The sequence below is a fragment of the Pantherophis guttatus genome, chromosome 5 (assembly GCF_059756535.1).
Source record: "Pantherophis guttatus breed Tessera chromosome 5, ASM5975653v1, whole genome shotgun sequence".
Taxonomy (NCBI): Eukaryota; Metazoa; Chordata; class Lepidosauria; order Squamata; family Colubridae; genus Pantherophis; species Pantherophis guttatus.
Window position 1 is genome coordinate 55,816,808 of NC_142067.1, and position 18,773 is coordinate 55,835,580.

The 18,773-nt window shown below is 36.4% G+C and overlaps 1 protein-coding gene across 2 annotated transcripts in view; it reads right to left on the minus strand.

Annotated features, from left to right (window-relative positions):
• The window catches only part of DSCAM (DS cell adhesion molecule), a 394,390-nt gene that overhangs the window by 132,396 nt on the left and 243,221 nt on the right, over window positions 1-18,773 (minus strand). For both annotated transcript variants that reach the window (XM_034423965.3, XM_060694094.2), the window contains exon 11: window positions 14,974-15,147. In XM_034423965.3, coding sequence (XP_034279856.1) covers window positions 14,974-15,147 — 174 coding nt within the window. The remainder of the gene's footprint in view (window positions 1-14,973; window positions 15,148-18,773) is intronic.

The window sequence follows — 18,773 nt, forward strand, 5'->3', positions numbered from 1 at the left end:
ACTTCTTTCTACTTTCCTGTGATTTGGACAATACTATTTAACCCAAAAGGAAATAGTGTGATGGATATGTATGTATGCATGTAGAGTAGAATCTATACATACATAAATGCAGTGATACGCATGCACAGACTCATATACACATATCATATCATGTATTATAGAGTGCACTGTTGTGGGATGCGTGCCCAACCTTTGTTTCTGAATTTGCTGCATATATTTTTGTTGATATTTTCTTTATATTCAGAGGAAGGGAGGTAAGATAATCTTGCTAACGTTTGCCAATAATGTTCTGATGGCAACAAAATGAGTTCAGAATGAGGAGGTGGGAATGAGAGGTGGGATAGGGAGGGGAGATGAAGAAACAGATGATTCTTCTATTTTACAAGTACAGGTTGTTCAATTAACAGATGGGATAGAACAGTTGCACCCACACAATCCATATGTGTATTAAGCAGACAATTATGCTCTATCATTTCTACACCATCTAGCACGTTGGTGGATATGTTTGTCTAAAGTTTTCAGATATAAATAAGCCACAAGATGAGAATTATGATCAGAAAATTCTTTCCATGAATTGGAAAAAGCAAACCAAATTAGCCAAATCTATCAACCAAATCTAAAAATGTACCATTAAGGCACAGTGATTCACTTGGTTATTGTCCACCTTTTATAGCTGACACCTTCTTATTTTCCTGTCAATTACAGAGGGTTTTTTAAAAAATCATTCAAATTAGCTAAACCATGGTAAAAATAAAAGAATTAACTCACTTTGGGAATCAGTCCACATCTGACATTACATTTTATATATTGTACTTTTTCAGTACATGCAATTAGTGGACTATTTATATACAATATATATTTATATACAACCTGCCACACATTTTAAGAACAGCCATGTATTCTGTTATATTTTGTTGATGGGATGACAGAATTTTTAGGAATATGTTTGTTTAGTTTTTTAAAAGAACTATTCAAGTAGCAGACAGCAACAGATTTCAAGTGCCCATCTTTCTACAGCCAGAAGTCCACACTGGCTGTAGTGGACAGCTACTACACAAAATATATATATATATATTTGTGGGAGAGCTGTCTGAATAAGTTTTTTTGAAGTTTCATATGAAAAGAACATCTACAGTATGCAAAAATGAACTTATATTTCCCATGTCCTTTTTTTATGTATGTCAGAAAATGCTGCAAATGAAAACAGTAATCATTAGAAGTTTGAATGAACTGTCAAGAACAATATTAGACTCATCTTATTTCATTATTTTGACCAGATTATTTCCTTAGCAGATTGTGGAAATCCTGTGGATGCAGCATTCAGCAAAATATTCAGCAATATTCAACAAAGAATCTGACAAAGTATCAGATCAGATTCTGATTCCCAAACAAATTAAGCATGAGTTGGATGATGTACCACTTTACTTCTAACAAACAAAGTTAATAACAATCATGTGATTCACTTAGCAACAATGGCAAAAAGGTTGTAAAATCAGATGTGACTCACTTAATGACCAATCACTTTGTGATAATAACTGTAGAAAGTGGTTGTCAGTCAAGGACTACTTGTACTCAGTATAACTTTGCAAAGAATGCTCATTTCTAACAATTCTTTATGAAATTGGAGTGAGATATCAAGAATAGTGCCACAGGTTTAATTCTGTGTCCAGCAGTGTTTGAAATTAATGACTTGGATGAAGAAGTGGAAATTTTGCAAATGATACTAAACTGGATTGGATGCCCGATATTCTAGAAAACAGAAACAACATACAAAATTCTACAAAATGTTAGAGAAGTGTGAATGAAATTTGAGGGAGACAATGCAAAGATATTCTTTAGGAAAAAGAAATTAAATACAAGATACAGAATGGGAGATACCTGGTGCATATGAAAAGGAATGTGGAACAGCAATGTGGTATGACTCTTAAATTCAAATCATGAAAAGCTGGACCTATTACATTCTGTGTATACCTTAGGCAGTATCTTGATCATTGTGTCTACTTCTGATCATCACATTTTAAGAAAGGAGAATTTGATGGTAGATTTTAAGAACCTTGAGTGAAGTCACAAAGATGGTGGTCAAGGGATTCATTGGCATGCATGAAATATGAGTTTTGAGGCCAGCATATCTGCTGTTGTACTGGCATGAGTCAGCAAAAGGAGGAAAAATGAGGAGAGAGCCAGCTAGAAATGCCTGTGAAGAGAATTGCACTGGCGGCTAGTCAGGACTGTTGTGAGGTAGATGTAGCCAGCCTTCCCTTTGTCCAAGCCTTGTAAATTGGTGCTGAGGACTAAAACCCTGGGGAGAATGCCACCTTGTCACTTGCTAGGAAACATGTTGCCAGACTGAACTGTGAAAGGAGTGACTGAGCGCAAGGGAAGAGAAATACAGAAATATATGTTGCCACATTTTTGCTGCAAACTGTCTTTGGAGAGACTGCGCTGGAAGTTGTTTGGCTGGAGAGAAGCATCACATGTTGAAACTCAAGGATGCTGTTGCCGTTTCTTTGATCCAAAGGAAGAAAAGCTTAAAGATTTCAACTGAAGGTTTCCTGGCAGAAGAGAAGTGGAGGGGGATGCGTTACATCCAAACCCCAAGCAGATGAGGAAGATGGATGCCTGGAGTCTTTGGAGAAAACTCAGACTGGGAAAGCTGGGTAGAAGACACAGGGGGAAGTACATCCTGCAACATCTTTGCAGAGGAATGACTGACAAAGTCCGAGAAAGCATAACAAACTAGTTGGCTATACTCTGAAGTAATTCAGCCAATTCCTCTTTCTCCTTCTCTTAGGGAGGACAGGGAAGAAAGAGGAGAAAAAGGGTATATGTGCATATTTATCAGGGGTGAGTTAGCAGAATTTTTCAAACTTGACAACTTTTAAGATATATGGAATTCAACTCCCAAAATTCCACAGCCAGTACAGGTAGACCTCAATTTACAACAGTTTATTTAGTGACTGTTCAAAATTACAATGGCACTGAAAACAGTGACTTATCACCATTTTTCACACTTACGACTGTTGCAGCCTCTCCAGGGTCATGTGGTCAAAATTCAGATTCTTGGTAACTGACTCATATTTATGACAGTTGCAGTGTCCCAGGTCATGCTGTCCTATTTTGTGACCTTCTGATAAGCAAAGTCAATGGGGAAGCCAGATGCACTTAACAACCATGTTACTAACTTAACAACTTCAATGATTCACTTAATAACTATGGCAAGAAAGATCATAAAGTGGGCAAAACTCACTTAACAAAAGTCTCACTTAGCAACAGAAATTTTGGGCTCAACTGTGGTCATAAATCTAGGACTACCTGTATGCTGGGATAAGTTGCTAACAAATGGATGAGAGAGGGAGGGAGGGAGGGAGGGAGCAGAGACCAAGTTGACACTGGAAAAGTTTGGATGTGGTAGTTCCTAATTGCTGTAAATAGTTTTGCATATAATAAATGCCTCCCCAGTCTCTAAAGGCACAAGCATACCCAGCTGTAAAAGAACCCACTATTGCACTGTGACAGCATGCAGAATGCAGACTCAGAATAATGTTCTTATATTCAAGACAGTAGAACCCAGTTAAATACAGTAAGGGCATTTTGACAGTGAACCAAATATCAGGGAAGATAAGACATGTTTGTTTTTTTTTAAATTTGATTTATCTGCCGCCCTTCTCCGGAGACTCAGGGCGGCTTACAATGTGCTCAGCAATAACCTTCATCCTTTTGTATATTTATACAAAGTCAGCTTATTGCCCCCACAACTGGGTCCTCAATTTACCTACCTTAGAAAGGATGGAAGGCTGAGTCAACCTTGAGCCTTGGCGAGATTCGAACCCTGCAGTAATTGCAGGCAGCTGGTCTTAATAACCAGCTTAATAACAGGGTGCCTTAGACCACTGTACTACCAAGGCTCTTTCAAGTGGAAAGAGCCTTGGTAGTACAGACTCTTTCTGTTAAAGGCTCTTTCTGTTCAAGTGGAAGTTGGATAGATGTTAAATTGTTCACACAAAAATAGGGGGTGGTCTCAGTGCCTAAAAAATCTCTTCCAACTCTCATTCTGGATTTGCATTTCTTGGAAAGAGAGTAAAATTTAAATCTGATTTGTATGCTGATCTGAGCTACTTTGGTCAACATCTCATCTGTTTATTTGCTTCTGCTGATAAGGCAGAACAAATTTTACTTGGGAATTCAAAAATCAGCATCTGTTTTAGCTCCCACAGAAATATATATCTGGAGTCCAATCTGAAACTGGGTTTATTAGCAATTATAATGAAAACAAATATTTTGTTACCTGAACAGCAGCCATCACCAGTACTTCTAGAGACAATGGGAATATTAAATCAGTGCTAACCCACAGCATGTTGTTGAGAAATCAATTTGAATTCACCCAGCATGCTGTAATTATCTCAGTATGTCTTTGTTTTTAGAGTAAGTTATTGGATAGTATCTATTACATGCCTGACTTAGAATTAACTTTTCCTTAACTAGAAAAAAAGACTAATGTATTGTGGGGTTTATTTTACATTTTAAGAGAAGTTGCTCTATTGCATGTAATTGTTTTAAAATAAAACAACTTCAGCTTTTGAAATATGCTCATTTCCCCTCTGAAGGACTCCTCAGTCAGTAACTGGTTGATGTTACAATGGCATGGACTGAGAGGGACTTTTGACTGGTCATTGTGTTTATAGCTGTCACTGTGTGATCCTGATTCAGATGCTTGGCAATTGGCTCACAATTATGCTGTGGCACCCTGCAATTATCATTTGCAACCTTCACTGCCAGTTTCTGACAAGCAAAGTCAATGAGTAAGCCAGCAGGAGGTTGCAGGTGGTAAGCAGGTGAACATGGGATGCTGTAACCACTTGAGATTCACTTAACAACTGAAACCAGAAGTGCTGCAGTTGCTGTTGTTAAGTTGGTGTGGTTACATAAGTTGCACTTTACAACAGTGTCACTTAGCAATGGCATTCCTGGTTGCAATTACCATTGGTTAGCAAAGGTTACCTATAAATATCAAGGTAAAAAAAGAAATGTTGTTTGCTGTGAAAGGAAAACCAAGTTTGCAAGTTGTTCAATAGGTCTGGGATCTTTCTGTTGGCTGCAAATGTCAGGCATTAGGGAAATATTTTTGAAGGCACTCAGGCATGTGTATGAGTGGCCAAGACAGTAGTGTGGAAGGTAAGCCATCTACAAGATAAATTAGTTTCCATTTGCATTAAGAAATTCCCCATTCAAGTAATCAGTGGAACAATCATACTAAAATTGTCATTTCAGTGCACAATTTTGTCATAATGCTGGAAATCAGTGTATTCAAGAACCTGACAAGTTCCTTGCTTCAACCTTTGGCTCTCCCAGGTCTGAGTTGCTGTTTTGACTTAATAATCAAATGGAACTCTTTTTTCCTCATTTTCAATATATTTGTTGTTGAAATAGTGAAATGCAAATTAGAAAAAGAAAATAAAGCAAAAAAAAAAAAAAGCTACAAGAAAAAAAATACAAAAAAAAACCCCCCTTTCTAATCCATCCTTCCCTTCCCCCAACCACTTGCCACAATTTGGATATCTATAATTTACACTGAATGTTAAAGATGACTTCTGGCTTCTGTTTAAATCCTCTTAAGACATTAGGACTTAAATTTGCACTGCTGTGTAATGTGTCAAACATAAAGGAGCCATTCCTGCTTGAATTTGTTTGAACTTCTATTTATTTATTTATTTATTTATTTGTTTATTTGTTTGTTTGTTTGTTTGTTTGTTTGTTTGTTTAGATTTCTATACCGCCCTTCTCCAACATAGGACTCAGGGCGGTGAACAGCCAAAGTAAAAAACAATACATACAAAATTTAAAAACAGTATTAAAATAAATTAAATATTTTGGCCGTAAATTAAAACAACCCAATTTAAAATCAATTTAAAATTAACTCAAGCCAGCCCAGCTAGTTGAAATAAATGGGTTTTCAGGGCCCGACGAAAAATCCGGAGGTCTGTTATTGTACGTATCTCTGGGGGGAGGTTGTTCCAGAGGGTAGGCGCTGCCACAGAGAAGGCTCTCCCCCTGGGGGTCGCCAGCCGTATTATGGATACATACTGTAAATGTTGCATTATAGCATTTCTCCAGTTTTAATTTCTCTATCTAATAACAATGGCAAGGTTTCTCTTTTCCACTTCTGACCTTTTTTTACAACAGTTATAAAAAAACTGTATCATTGCCCTTCTTCCCTCTTAATATTACAAAAATCCCATTAACACCTTATTCAATCCTTTTTCCATTGTCAGATCTACTACTTATTGTTTTGTCCCTGACCAAATAGGTCAGATTTGCTATTTCAGCCAGTTCTGCCCGGTTTTATCTAACTTTATTCTATTTTCTTTTTCTTTTTCACAAGTCTATCAATGCATGGTAAAATGTCCCTTTGTGTTTTTCACAGTTCTAACATTGGCTAGAAGTATCTTTATACATTTTGAATAATTTCTCTGGTATCATATATCAATGAAACTCATTTTATAAAACTATTATTTCTGTCTAATATTCCAAACTTCTATTTTTTTCTTTGTTTGACTTCTCCACATTTATTTTACAGATTTTTCCAATTTTTAATTCATTTTTTCTGCCATATTTATAGATCTTACATTCATTCTCTCTTCCAGAGAAGAGCCAAGCCAGGTGTCTTTTAACTGATGCAGTTATTGATGCTGTGACATTCTTCCCTAGTTCCTAAAGCATCCTTTGCAAAGAGTATATTGTATCCCCTTTTTATATTACCTGTTGTCTTTCAGAAAATGATCTCCTCCTCTCTATTTCTGTAGCATTTGCTGCCTTTCTAGTTGTAGCCGTTTTTATGATTTTTAATTTCTAATCCAAAAAAGGAGGAAGAAAGAGTAAAAAAACACAAACTTTTTTTCTATGTCCATAACTCTTTAGTCCCATTTATCATTCCGTATTTGTAGAAACACATGATGTTTCTCAGCTACTTAAATTTAGCTAGTCCATTTTTAACTTTTGTATTCCAAACTCCTGCCTTTTTCCTTTAAATTCTTTTAAATCTTCATAGTTATTTACTTTCTTTTTACTATAGTCCTTCCCAAAAATTGAAGGTACACTCAGCCAGGTGAGTGCTCTGTTGGACTGAAGATCTCTGTTCACTTTAAATTCTTTCCATTCAAATGACCTTCAGAAAGTGAATTGGGCAAACCCACTATCCTTTAAATAGGCATTGCCCGAGGCTGTGAGCATCTTATGTCTTATTTCCTCTATAATAATAATAACCTTTATTGTCATTGTACATATGCTGTAAACAACGACATTGATTTAGCCCCTACTGGTGCAACCCATAACAAAAATACAAGACATGAATAATATAGAAAATGATCCTTATACAAGTAATTAGGGAGAAACCAGTCATATGTTTCCATGTATCATGGAGTGATTGTAGTTGTATTTAGGAGTCTGACAGCCCCTGGATAAAAGCTATTTTTAATCCTGTTTGTCCGACTGGCTATACTTCTGTGCAGGGGTGAAATCTAAAATTTGTTACTACCGGTTCTGTGGGCATGGCTTGGTGGGGGGAGGGGTAATGTGACTGGGTGGACGTGGCCAACTTTTTTTTTTTTTTTTAACTTTTAAAAGCATTTTTTCTACCTGCCGAAGAGGTTGCATAAAAAAATGTTTTTAGAAGCCTCTGACGATCAGGCACCTCAGCTGGGATCTCCAGAGGCTTTTAAAGGCATTTTTTTTTCTACAGCCTCTTCAGCCGAAGAGGTTGTAGAAAAAATGCTTTTAAAAGCCTCTGATGATCCCAGCTGAGCCGCGCGATCATCAGAGGCTGTTTTTTTTACTTTTAAAAGCATGTTTTCGGCTGAAGAGGTTGTAGAAAAAATGCTTTTAAAAGTAAAAAAAACAGCCTCTGATGATTGCACGGCTCAGCTAGGCATGGGGGGGGGCAGGGATTTTTGCTACCGGTTCTCCGAACCACCAACCGCCATCACTACTGGATCAGGCAATCTGGTCCGAGCCAGGAGCATTTCACCCCTGCTTTTGTGTCTTCTGCCTGATGGTAAAAGTGAGAAGAGACACTGACCAGGATGTGAATCGTCCGTAAGTATCTTCCTTGCTCTGCTGAAATGACGAGATCTGGCGATGTCATCCAGTGGTGTTAGGGGGAAACCAATGGTTTGTTGTGTCGAATTAATCACTCTCTGTAGTGCCTTCCTGTCTGCAGCTGTTGAACCAGCATACCATACTGTTATACAGTATGTAAGGATACTTTCTATCATAGACCGATAGAAAGAGATCATCAGCCATTGTTCCACCTGATTTTTCTGCAGGACTCTAAGGAAATGAAGTCTCTATTAAGCCTTACTAACCACAAGGGATGTGTTGTTTTTCCAGATGAGATCTTGATTAATAAGCACTCCCAAAAATTTAAAAAAGGAAACCCTCTCCACAGCCCTTGATATACAGTGGGGCAGCTTCCTCTCTGTGCTTCCAGAAATCCAGCACCATCTCCTTTGTCTTGCTAGTGTTTAAATGTAGGTTGTTTTTTGAACACCATGTGGATAGCTTCTGGACTTCTTCTCTGTATGCTGATTCGTTCCCTCCAGTTATAAACCCAGCACCGTTGTATCATCTGCGAACTATAGCTCTACTTCTTCCAGATCCTGCCTACTTCTTTATGGAAACTAGCCCTTCAGAGTTAAAGTGGACCATGTTGCAGCTTTCCCCTTGTCTGTTGTTATTTCAGAGACACTGTCTGGCTGCCAGTATTTGCCTCTGAATAATCCCCAATGCATGGGGTTGTGCTAGTCAAACTACATTTTCACTCTCACCTTTTCAGAATGATAGAAATCTCACAGTAATTTTGCAAATATGCAATCTTTGTGAAGAATGGAGTATTTCTGAATCACGTCATAGGTAATGTAGCACAATAAACTCTATGTCAGTGGCCATATACAACCATATGCACCACATAAATACTACACATAGATTACTCCAAATCACACATTCTGGTTGAGAGACGTTCCCTGGGGATGGGCTCCAGCATGAGTCAAAAACTCAGAAAATTAAACCTCTGTTCCCAGTGACTGACCCAGATTGGATCCTGCAACATTATCCTGGGACACATATATTTACCTTCATTTGTGAGACTATAAGATAATGTAAATCTTATCTTGTTTAGAAGCAATGCTGAACTAAGCAGGTTTCAAATGGTACAAAAACACACAATGATGGGTTTTTTTATGGATGGAGGTAACAATTTACATTAACAATAAATTTAAAGCCCACAGTCAAATTAAAAATAACCTTCAATAGTACTTTTAGCTAAACAGGGTTTTTTTTTAATGTTTCCTTTCAAAGACAACTGCTTTTCTTGAAACATATTATCTTAATTTTCTAGACTCCCTTCCAGTCTCTGAGGCTTCTAATCAGTTAATTCTGAAGTTGGTGAGAAGATGTGCAATACACCAGTTTATGTTTTAGCCTTAATTTCTAATTTCTACCTTTGTTTTAAAAAGATGAACTATTTTTCTCTGTAGATAAAAGGGGAGGAGGATGAATAATTTGATACTGTACCAAGGGAATAGAACTGTCCTTCAGGCAGAAATGGATTTTATGCTTGTGATAAGTGAAAATAGACTGATCCTCACAAACAGGATAGGTGGTGGAATTCTCTGCCTATTCACTACCTCCTAATGTAGTTTATATCCAACCTGAAACAGGGCTTATAAACCATAATGGCTTGGTGTACATATCACCTCCAGTCAAAACTAAACAATCATGAATTTAACATGAAGTGTGAAACCAGTCTGGGTCTTTCTTCAGTACAATTACAAGTAGTCCTCAGGTGACACCCATCGATATAGAGCTATTCAAAGTTACAATGGTGCTGAACGAAGGGATTCATAACTGACTGTTTTGGCCACATGAACAAAATTTGGACACTTGGCATTCAAGTTGCCAATTATGTTTTAAAAATGTCTAATTTGGCTCATTATTAGAAAAATAACTACTTTAATGACAGGGATATTTTATTTTTGTGTGCATTTTCTGCAGTGAGAAATTGCACTTTATGCAATATAACATTACATGTACCTGTAATAGAGGGATAATTAAGGAGGGAGAAGGGGGAAACAAAGATGATTTGCAACTGCTTCCTTTTGCTCAAAAACCCAATTATAAGATGCATTTTGCTTTTAAAATAAGCAAGATTCCTTTTTTTAAAGAAAATATTACTGATAGCAAGGTATTTATATAGTAGAGCATATTTGTACAAGGGCACATGTGACAATGATGCCACAAAAATACAGCACTGATTTCAATCAATTGCTACAGACTTCACATTACTTAAAAAAATAAAAAAAATGCATTAGAATCAACAAGGTAAAAAAAAGGATATTCCATTTTTATACTTGCTACCTTGAACATACTTCACATTTAATTTCACCCTACTGCCATGGGCACTGTGTTGTTATGACAGCTGATCTACCATTGAATAGCTGTAAAAGAAAATCAACAAAAGATCGCTTCAGTGATTTTCGATGCAATTTATTGGAGCTTGTATCTTGCGGCTGCTGCCACCTGTCGGGGTAATGACACATGATGGGTGATTAAAGTGCAAGTCCTTAAATCAAAGCTGTGCTGATAGTCTGAAGAGGCAGAAAACGACACTTGGAGCTTGTTTATCTCTTACAGTGGGAGGACCTCATTAGGACAAAAACCAAAAAACCAAAACCTTGTTAGACTAACAAGAGCAAATGCTTGTGTCGAGGGGAATTTTTTCATGTTTTCAAGGTTTAGCATAAATTTCTCTGTAGCTCTTCTCAACATGCACATTACAAAACTACTTATTTGCTATTATGTGCCTGCATGAATTTGATTACCACAATTGCAGTTCCAGGTGGTTCTTTGCCATTTATTTTTATAAAATTGCTGTTTTTAATTTCCACTGGACAGAAACCAAACCTTCCTATTGATATCTTAACCTGCATATGCCACCAAAAAATATATTAATGAACAATTAGACATTTCCCAGTTCAGGACAGAGTTATAATAAAGAGTGGAATTGAGCAGAAGCTCTCAGTGTTTTGTGGAAGCTTCTTTCAGATGGCCTATGGAAAAGTTGTAGGACAGAATATCTGTAGGTGATTTTGTCATTTATTTTGATGATAAAGTTTGTCGAATCCATACGTACTAGTGGGGGGCTAATGTGTTTCAGATTATGGCACTAAATAGGAACTAAGATTGTTTTGCAGTTAAAAAAATGTGACTAGATGTTTGAAAAGGAAGATAAACAAATTCTGCATTCAGTTAATCATAAAGCTACATTGAAAGCTTTCCAAACATATTATGTTCATTCAATACTATATACTATACCCTTTATAGAGGATACTCCAGCTGATTGGGATCATGGCATGTTACATTTTTTTAAACAAAAATGATAAAGCCATTTTATCAGACTTATAGTATATTTGCTGTTTGTTAATTGGTTGCTGATGTTTTGCCAAACACAGATTCTACATAAAATGTAATTTGATTAATTTTACTTGGTTATTTTAATTTTACTTACTTTACTATAATTATATCAATGTAGGATTTCTAGTTTTAAATTATAGCTTATGGTTTATGCTTATGCAAGATGATATGCTTCCAGATAGCTCTTCCAGATAGAAGTAAGTTTTCAACAGTGAAATGAGATAAACCCCTCATTATGCAGAAACATTTATGTGATCTGTGAGTTATCCTCTAATAAGGAAATCTTGTTTCAAGAACTGAGTATCTGTATTAGCTCTAGGTCTTGCATTCCGCCTTTCCATACCGAACTTTCCATGCTTGTGAGCATCTATTTTTGCCTTCTTTATCTAGTAACAGTCTCAAATCATAAAAGCTGGATCAAGTGAATCAAGGCAGAAGCATAAAAGGGAACCACAGTAATTCCACGGAGACTGCTGATTTTTTATTTCCCTTTCAGCAAACTTTAATGATAATTTAGTACACTTGTTTCTTAGAAACTCACCTGTGACTGCAAAAACTCTTTGGATCACTTTTTCACACTTGACTTAGCTAGCCCTGCTCAGGTCTTGTTCTTCTATACAAAATGAATTTTAAAATAGTAAAAACAGTCCAGATTACTTTCAGATGTGTTTAAATTGAAAAGTTGGAAGGCAGGAAAGCTTATTACCTGAAAGTAAGTACCCCTGTGTATAAGCTCCTCAATCAAACAAGGGAAATGTCTTTTGCAGATATGTTAGTTTCAAATACAAGCCATTTTTTCAAGCTATTATAATTTATTTCAAGTTTTTTATGAGCTAAATTGTACTTCTTCAACCACATTAGCTTTTCTGTTGCTCTATCACAGGTAAAATTTTGTGCTGAGAGCTTCTAATTAGGAAGGAAACAGTGTGGGGTGTGGGTGGGTGATCCAAGCAACTCATAATATTCACAATTCATTTTGCAAGTTTAAGCTCTGTATTTATTTCTAAGCTCACCACACAGAAAATGATGCCTATAGCACATTTCCTCCCCTGCCTCATTCTGAGCATAAGGAGAGGCTACTAGAAAAAGACTCTGCAGACTAGATAAGCATATTATATTGTATTAATTAGCCTAGCAGGATGCATTACACTGGAATGAAACTTGAAGCTTGCCACTACTAGCAGCCTATACCACAGGACTGGAGCAGATAAACCAATAGTACAGTGTTTTTCAACCTTAGCAAGTATATGATGTGTAGACTTCAACTCCTAGGCACTGGCTGAGGAATTCTGGGAGTTGAAGTCCACACGTCTTGAACTTCCCAAGGTTGAAAAACACTGCAATAGAATCAGCTGATAAGAATGAAGGTGAAAGGGAATAAGAAACCCTGCAAAAAGGCACAAATGTGAATAAACTATTTTAGATATCCCACATAATTGCTTATTACTGTATATTAAACATCAGTTAAATGTGTATACATTGATCTAGATAAAGTATGTTCTGGCATTCAACTATTATAAACTATAACTGTCATATAAAATGTACAATGGGAACAGAAAGAATGGGTGTGCTGCTCAAAATTATTTTGGGTACCTCCTAAATCTAAATAAAATAATAAAAAAGGACTATAGATATAGATATAGATATAGATATATAGATATATAGATATATTTGTTACTTGATGCTAGCTTTTACTTGATTCAAAAGATACTATCTCCTGAGAGATCTTTGCTCTGACTTGATAAAAGATACTTTTATGACACATAAAATTGCATAGCATTATCAGACAGACTTTTAGCTTAGCTGTCAACTAAGGGGAAGCTAGAAGGTTGTTTTTATTTTTCTTTCTAAATGTTAAAAATATGGCATTTACTATCAGAACTGCCTTTAACGATTGCTTTGGAAAAATCAGCATCATCCAAATTGTAAAAAGTACAGTAACTTATCTACTGCCTGGGTATTACATTGGTCAGTTACAGCTTAAGGGGGGAGGGGGGTGGCTTCTATTTTATCGTAAAAATAAGTAAATTGGTACTTTTTCAGATGTTTCAGATTACAATTTCCATTATGCCAAATGTGGTAGTTGAACTTACAGAATCTGTAACCCAAGCATTTGGCAGGCATTAAGTTCTATTACTTTAGGGAAGAACATACTTGGGGATGATGATTCTGGCATACAAATTAAAGTCTCTTTATTTATCAATGAATACAATACAAAATCTAATCACTGTCCTTCCTTCTTTTTTAATAATGTGAATTTAATGGGATTGTAACAGCCCTTTTCGAATAATAGCCAAAATAAAAGAACATTGGCAAAAGCTTTTTTAGTCTGTGTTCTTTTATTGCTTTGGTTATTAGTTGTACAACTTTCTCTGCACCAAACTGATTTGGTGTACATACACACACACACACACACACACACACACACACACACACACACGAATGTAAATCATGACTGGCAGATTGAATGTTACATTTTTCATGTCTTGAGATCCCAGGGAAAATTGATTATACAAAAATTGCAAAAAATATTGCAAAAATTCACTGTGAATTCATTACCAAAACGGCAGCTTTTGATTAAAAATGTCCAATATTCATTCTGGGACATTTGGAGATTATTCAATTGTTCTCATTTGGTCCCCCTTCCCTACTTCCTAAGCAAATAAATCATTATTTAGGTCAGGGGTGTCAAACTTATCTGGATTTCCCCCCCTTTGCTAAACCGGGCATGGGTGTGGCCAGTGCATGACGCATCTGGCCCACAGCCCGTGAGTTTGACAGCCCTGATTTAGGTAGTCCTTGTTGTAGCCACACCTGAACTTAAAAATTCTCTTCTGGTCTTGGTCCAAAATACTTTATTCTTTGTTTAAGAACACCATTTAGGACTGTAGGCTTAAATACAAATCAAAAAGAAAGAAAAGAAAGCAAAATCTTGGAAATTCTACAAGTATCATTTTACTACATTTTGAACGATGTTCAGAAATCTAGTTGTTTACTTTGAATGACCTAGCAAATCACAATTAATTAATTAATTAATTAATTAATCCAATTAATTTGGAGCTAAGAATCATCACTTTCCAAAGCAGCATAAATAAAATCTCATGATTCTGACTTGCAGAATATGGACAGTATAACTGTCATTACAATAAAATATGAAAGTCAACTGAAAAGTAAGCACCTCCTGTGAAGGCATTCTGAAGCTCTTTCTTGTAATCTATATTTAAGCTCTGTCCAGGTTTAACATACATTAGCAACATCAAGATGCCTCTCTGTACTTCAAAAATATGTTGAAGGAGCTCATTGATCTTACAGAAATGTTTCACAGACAATGTCAACCCTTCCGTTTGCTTACTTAATCTTCCTCAACTAAATTGTAACTAATTGTAGCTGCAGCAAGAAGAATGTGCAAGTGTGCCTTAGAATGAATGCAAAATATTTTTTTTCAATTCAGGAGTTGAAAGGTATCCTTTTGCAACTCAATAGTCATTACTATCAGGAAGAAATTCTTACTTTTAACAGTGAGGTACATGGACTTGCTGACGTCAGCCCCCACATCATTGCTGACCTTGCAGAGGTAGTATCCACTATCTTCTTCCAGAACATGCTTGATCAACAAGGAGCCATTTGTCAGAAGCTGGATACGCCCATTCAAGGCAATTGGTTGGAACTGGGGAACTCCAGCACCTATTAGGATAATTTAAAAAATGAATTAGGAGGCAAGATGCTTGAAAGAAGTAACTGATTTGATTGCTACTGGAACAAAATTGAAGTGACTTAGAAGTCCTTTTAAGTATATATACACACATACAAGCACATACATACTATATAAGATAGGCAAAAGTTTTTCTTAAAAACTCTTGCAGTAATAATTGATATGGAAGGTAGACAGGGGCACACTTCTAAAAATTACTTAAATTAAGAGCCATACTTGTAAATTTAGTAACTGCTAAAATATTCAAAAAGTGCATGCAAGGGTCATGATATTTAAATACATGAAGTCCTCAGGTTATGACCAGTCCTTCAATGACTGTTCAAAGTTACAATAGCATTGAATAAATGGTGCATGATAGGGTGGATTTGATTTAAATCGAGTTGATTTAAATCATGATTTAAATCATGATTTAAATCACTAGTAAAAAGGCTTGATTTAAATCAACTCGATTTAAATAATAATTTTTAAAGAGCAACTGTCATCTCTGCTACTCCTTTGACCCACTGTTGACTCACCGATAGTCCCAGTGTTGCAGAATATACAGCCTCATGCTACATAACTAAGCTCCATTTCATGCTGAATAAACTAAATTATTTATGTATCTTAAAAAGAAAACTATCTTAAGATAGATTTTTACCCCAAAAGTTTTTTATTAAAATAAATTTGATAAAAATAAAAAAAAATCCGATTTAAATCAAAAAATTCCGATTTAAATCAAAAAAATCTGATTTTTTTTGATTTTTTTAAAAAAATCATTGATTTTTATCCACCCTGGTTGCCACTGTTGCAGTGTCCTCGTGGTCTTGTGATCAAGATTTCTGACATTGCTTTCCAGCTTCCCAAAAACAAAGTCAATGGAAAAGCTGGCAGGAAATCAAAAGTCACCATCATGTGAGCATCTCCCTTAATAATAGCAATTGACTCTGCCATAATTGCCATCTCTAAACGATGCAGCCATATGGCATTGCACTTTACAACCTCTTTACTTAGTAATTCTGGTCTCTAGTACCATCATAAGCCAAAATAAAGCCTGCAACAACTAATAACTTGATCAATAAATTTTATCACCTTTGTTAAGAGCAGAAAGTATTTTAGTATGATAGATTACACATATATCATATTTGTATGCATGTTTGCTTTTTGCTGATATTATTAATTGCACAATGTTCCCAGACTGGAATTTTCATTTAATGGGAATATCCAGTTAGAAATAATTAAGTATTAGACATAATTTTGCTTATAAATAGAAAAGTTTCCTTCTATTATACATAATAACTCAATGAATAAAATATCACTTACTTATATACCATCCTATAGTGTTTTACAGTATTCTCGGGTGGTTCACAATGACAGAATATTGCTCCCAACAATCTGGGACCTCATTTTACCACCTCAGAAGGATGGAAGGATGAGTCAACCTTGAAATCAGCATGGAACTTTAGGCTATGGGGAGAGTTATCCTGCAACACTGTATTCTAACCATTGTGCCACCAGATCTCATATAGAAAGAGGTATACATGTTGTCCTTGATTTATGAAGGGTCACTTAGCAACTGTACGAAGTTACCTCTCTAGAGCTACTTATGACCTGGATTCAAAGATGTTTCACTTCTCATCCAAGAAGCTTCTTCAGCTCTGACTGAATGGTGGGGAATGGAAGGATTTATACTCCTTGTAGACAGCTGGTCAATATCTGAAAAGCTCAGGAGGATCTTCAGCCAACACAACATACGTACTCACTTTAAACCCAAGAACCCACTAAGGCAGAAACTTGTCCACCCCAAGGATAAAACGCCAGACACAAACTGAGCAATATGGTATATGCACTACAATGCAATGAGACGTGCAGATCTGTACATTGGGGAAACAAAACAACCAGTTCATAAACATAGGAGAACAAACCCATCAGGACAAGATTCAGCAGTCCATCTGCATTTAAAAGACAAAGGCCACTCTTTTGAAGACAGCAAAGTCCACATTTCAAATAGAGAGGACCACTGGTTTGAAAGAGGGGTCAAAGAAGCCATCTATGTCAAAATTGAACAGCCATCTCTCAACAGAGGGGGATTGATACGACATCATCTATCTTCAGCTATAACACAATCCAAGCAGTTCCAAGAAGTCTCCACACCCATTTGCACTACTTAGGTGGCCATGAAGACACAGATAAACCTCCAAGTGGCCTCAACGACTCTCTAAAACAATGCAGATGACCAGCTGTCTGCAAGGAATATAAATCCTTCCATTCCCCACCATCCAGTCAGAGCTTAAGAAGCTTCTTGGATGAGAAGCGAAACGTCTTCAAAGGAAAAACAAGAAAGTTCAGTTGCCTCTTGAAAAAGCACCTTTGGGACAACCTGAGGACTAAGAATCTCCATAGACACCTGGATTCAAAGTTCCAACAGCTGCCTACCCCCATGTTCATGTGATTGTTGTTTGGGCACTCAGCAATTGGCCTGCATTTCAGTATCCCATTGTAATGTGACCACAATTTTACAGTTTTTGCCAGAAACAAGTATTTAATTCCAGTTTCTGTCAAAAAATGCCCATTGTGGACAATGGATTTGCTTAACGATCATGATGATTCACTTAATGACAACTGCAGAAAAGGTTGTAAAATTGGGCATAGTCACATTGTGACTTGGCACAATTTATAACTGTAATTCTGGGCTCAATCATGTTCATAAGTTGAGTACTACCTGTACAAATGTTATGTTCATCAACTGGGAGTGCAAATGAGGTACAGCTTGAATGGTAATAGCCTGGTAATTTACTATGGAATAATTTCTTTTTGTCAAACAAGAGTCTAGCAGATATGATACGGTATTACACTACTCAACTTAGAAGTCTATAATCTTTTTCAAATTAAAAGATACCCAACACTTTTCAGTGCCACGTCCACTCTCCAATATGAGTGGGGCCAAGAGAAAGAGGTAGATAGCATTAAAATAAACATAAATTTTCAATTAGTATGACTTTTCCCTTAAATATTTAATATTGCCCCACTTTTGCTGCATAACAATTAGAAATTTGGGGTCAATTTGGGTAGAAACCTTTGGAGAAGTTTTAGGACTGCTGAAGTTATGTCCATATGTTATATTCCAAGAGCATTCTTAGTATATGTCTATACCAGTGGCAGATTAAGGCTCACTGGTGCCCTAAGCACTGACAAATCTTGGTGCCTCCCTTCTTTGTACATACTGTACAAACGAAACCAAGCTTAGGCTACATAAAACTTTGTGGTGCCCACTTTGGGCCTGGTGCCCTAAGCACATACTTAGTCTGCTTAATGGTTAATACACCACTGGTCTATACGTAGATGATGATGATTTTTTAGAGGCTGTCTTGACTCCAAAATGACTTTGGCTAACTTACGTTTAAAAATAGAACATTAATAAACAGAAGAAGTAAAGTGTCCCAGCAAACACATTATATACCATAGCAAACCAACAAATCAGAGCTCCACAAGAATCCTGCCACTAGGCCTGGGAGAAACAAGTACTTTCAGCCACTTTGGATCTGGAACTGATCTCACAATATTGGCTGGTTTGAGAAGCTGTGTCAAATTATTCTGCTGTGCTCTAGTTTATTTGAAACCA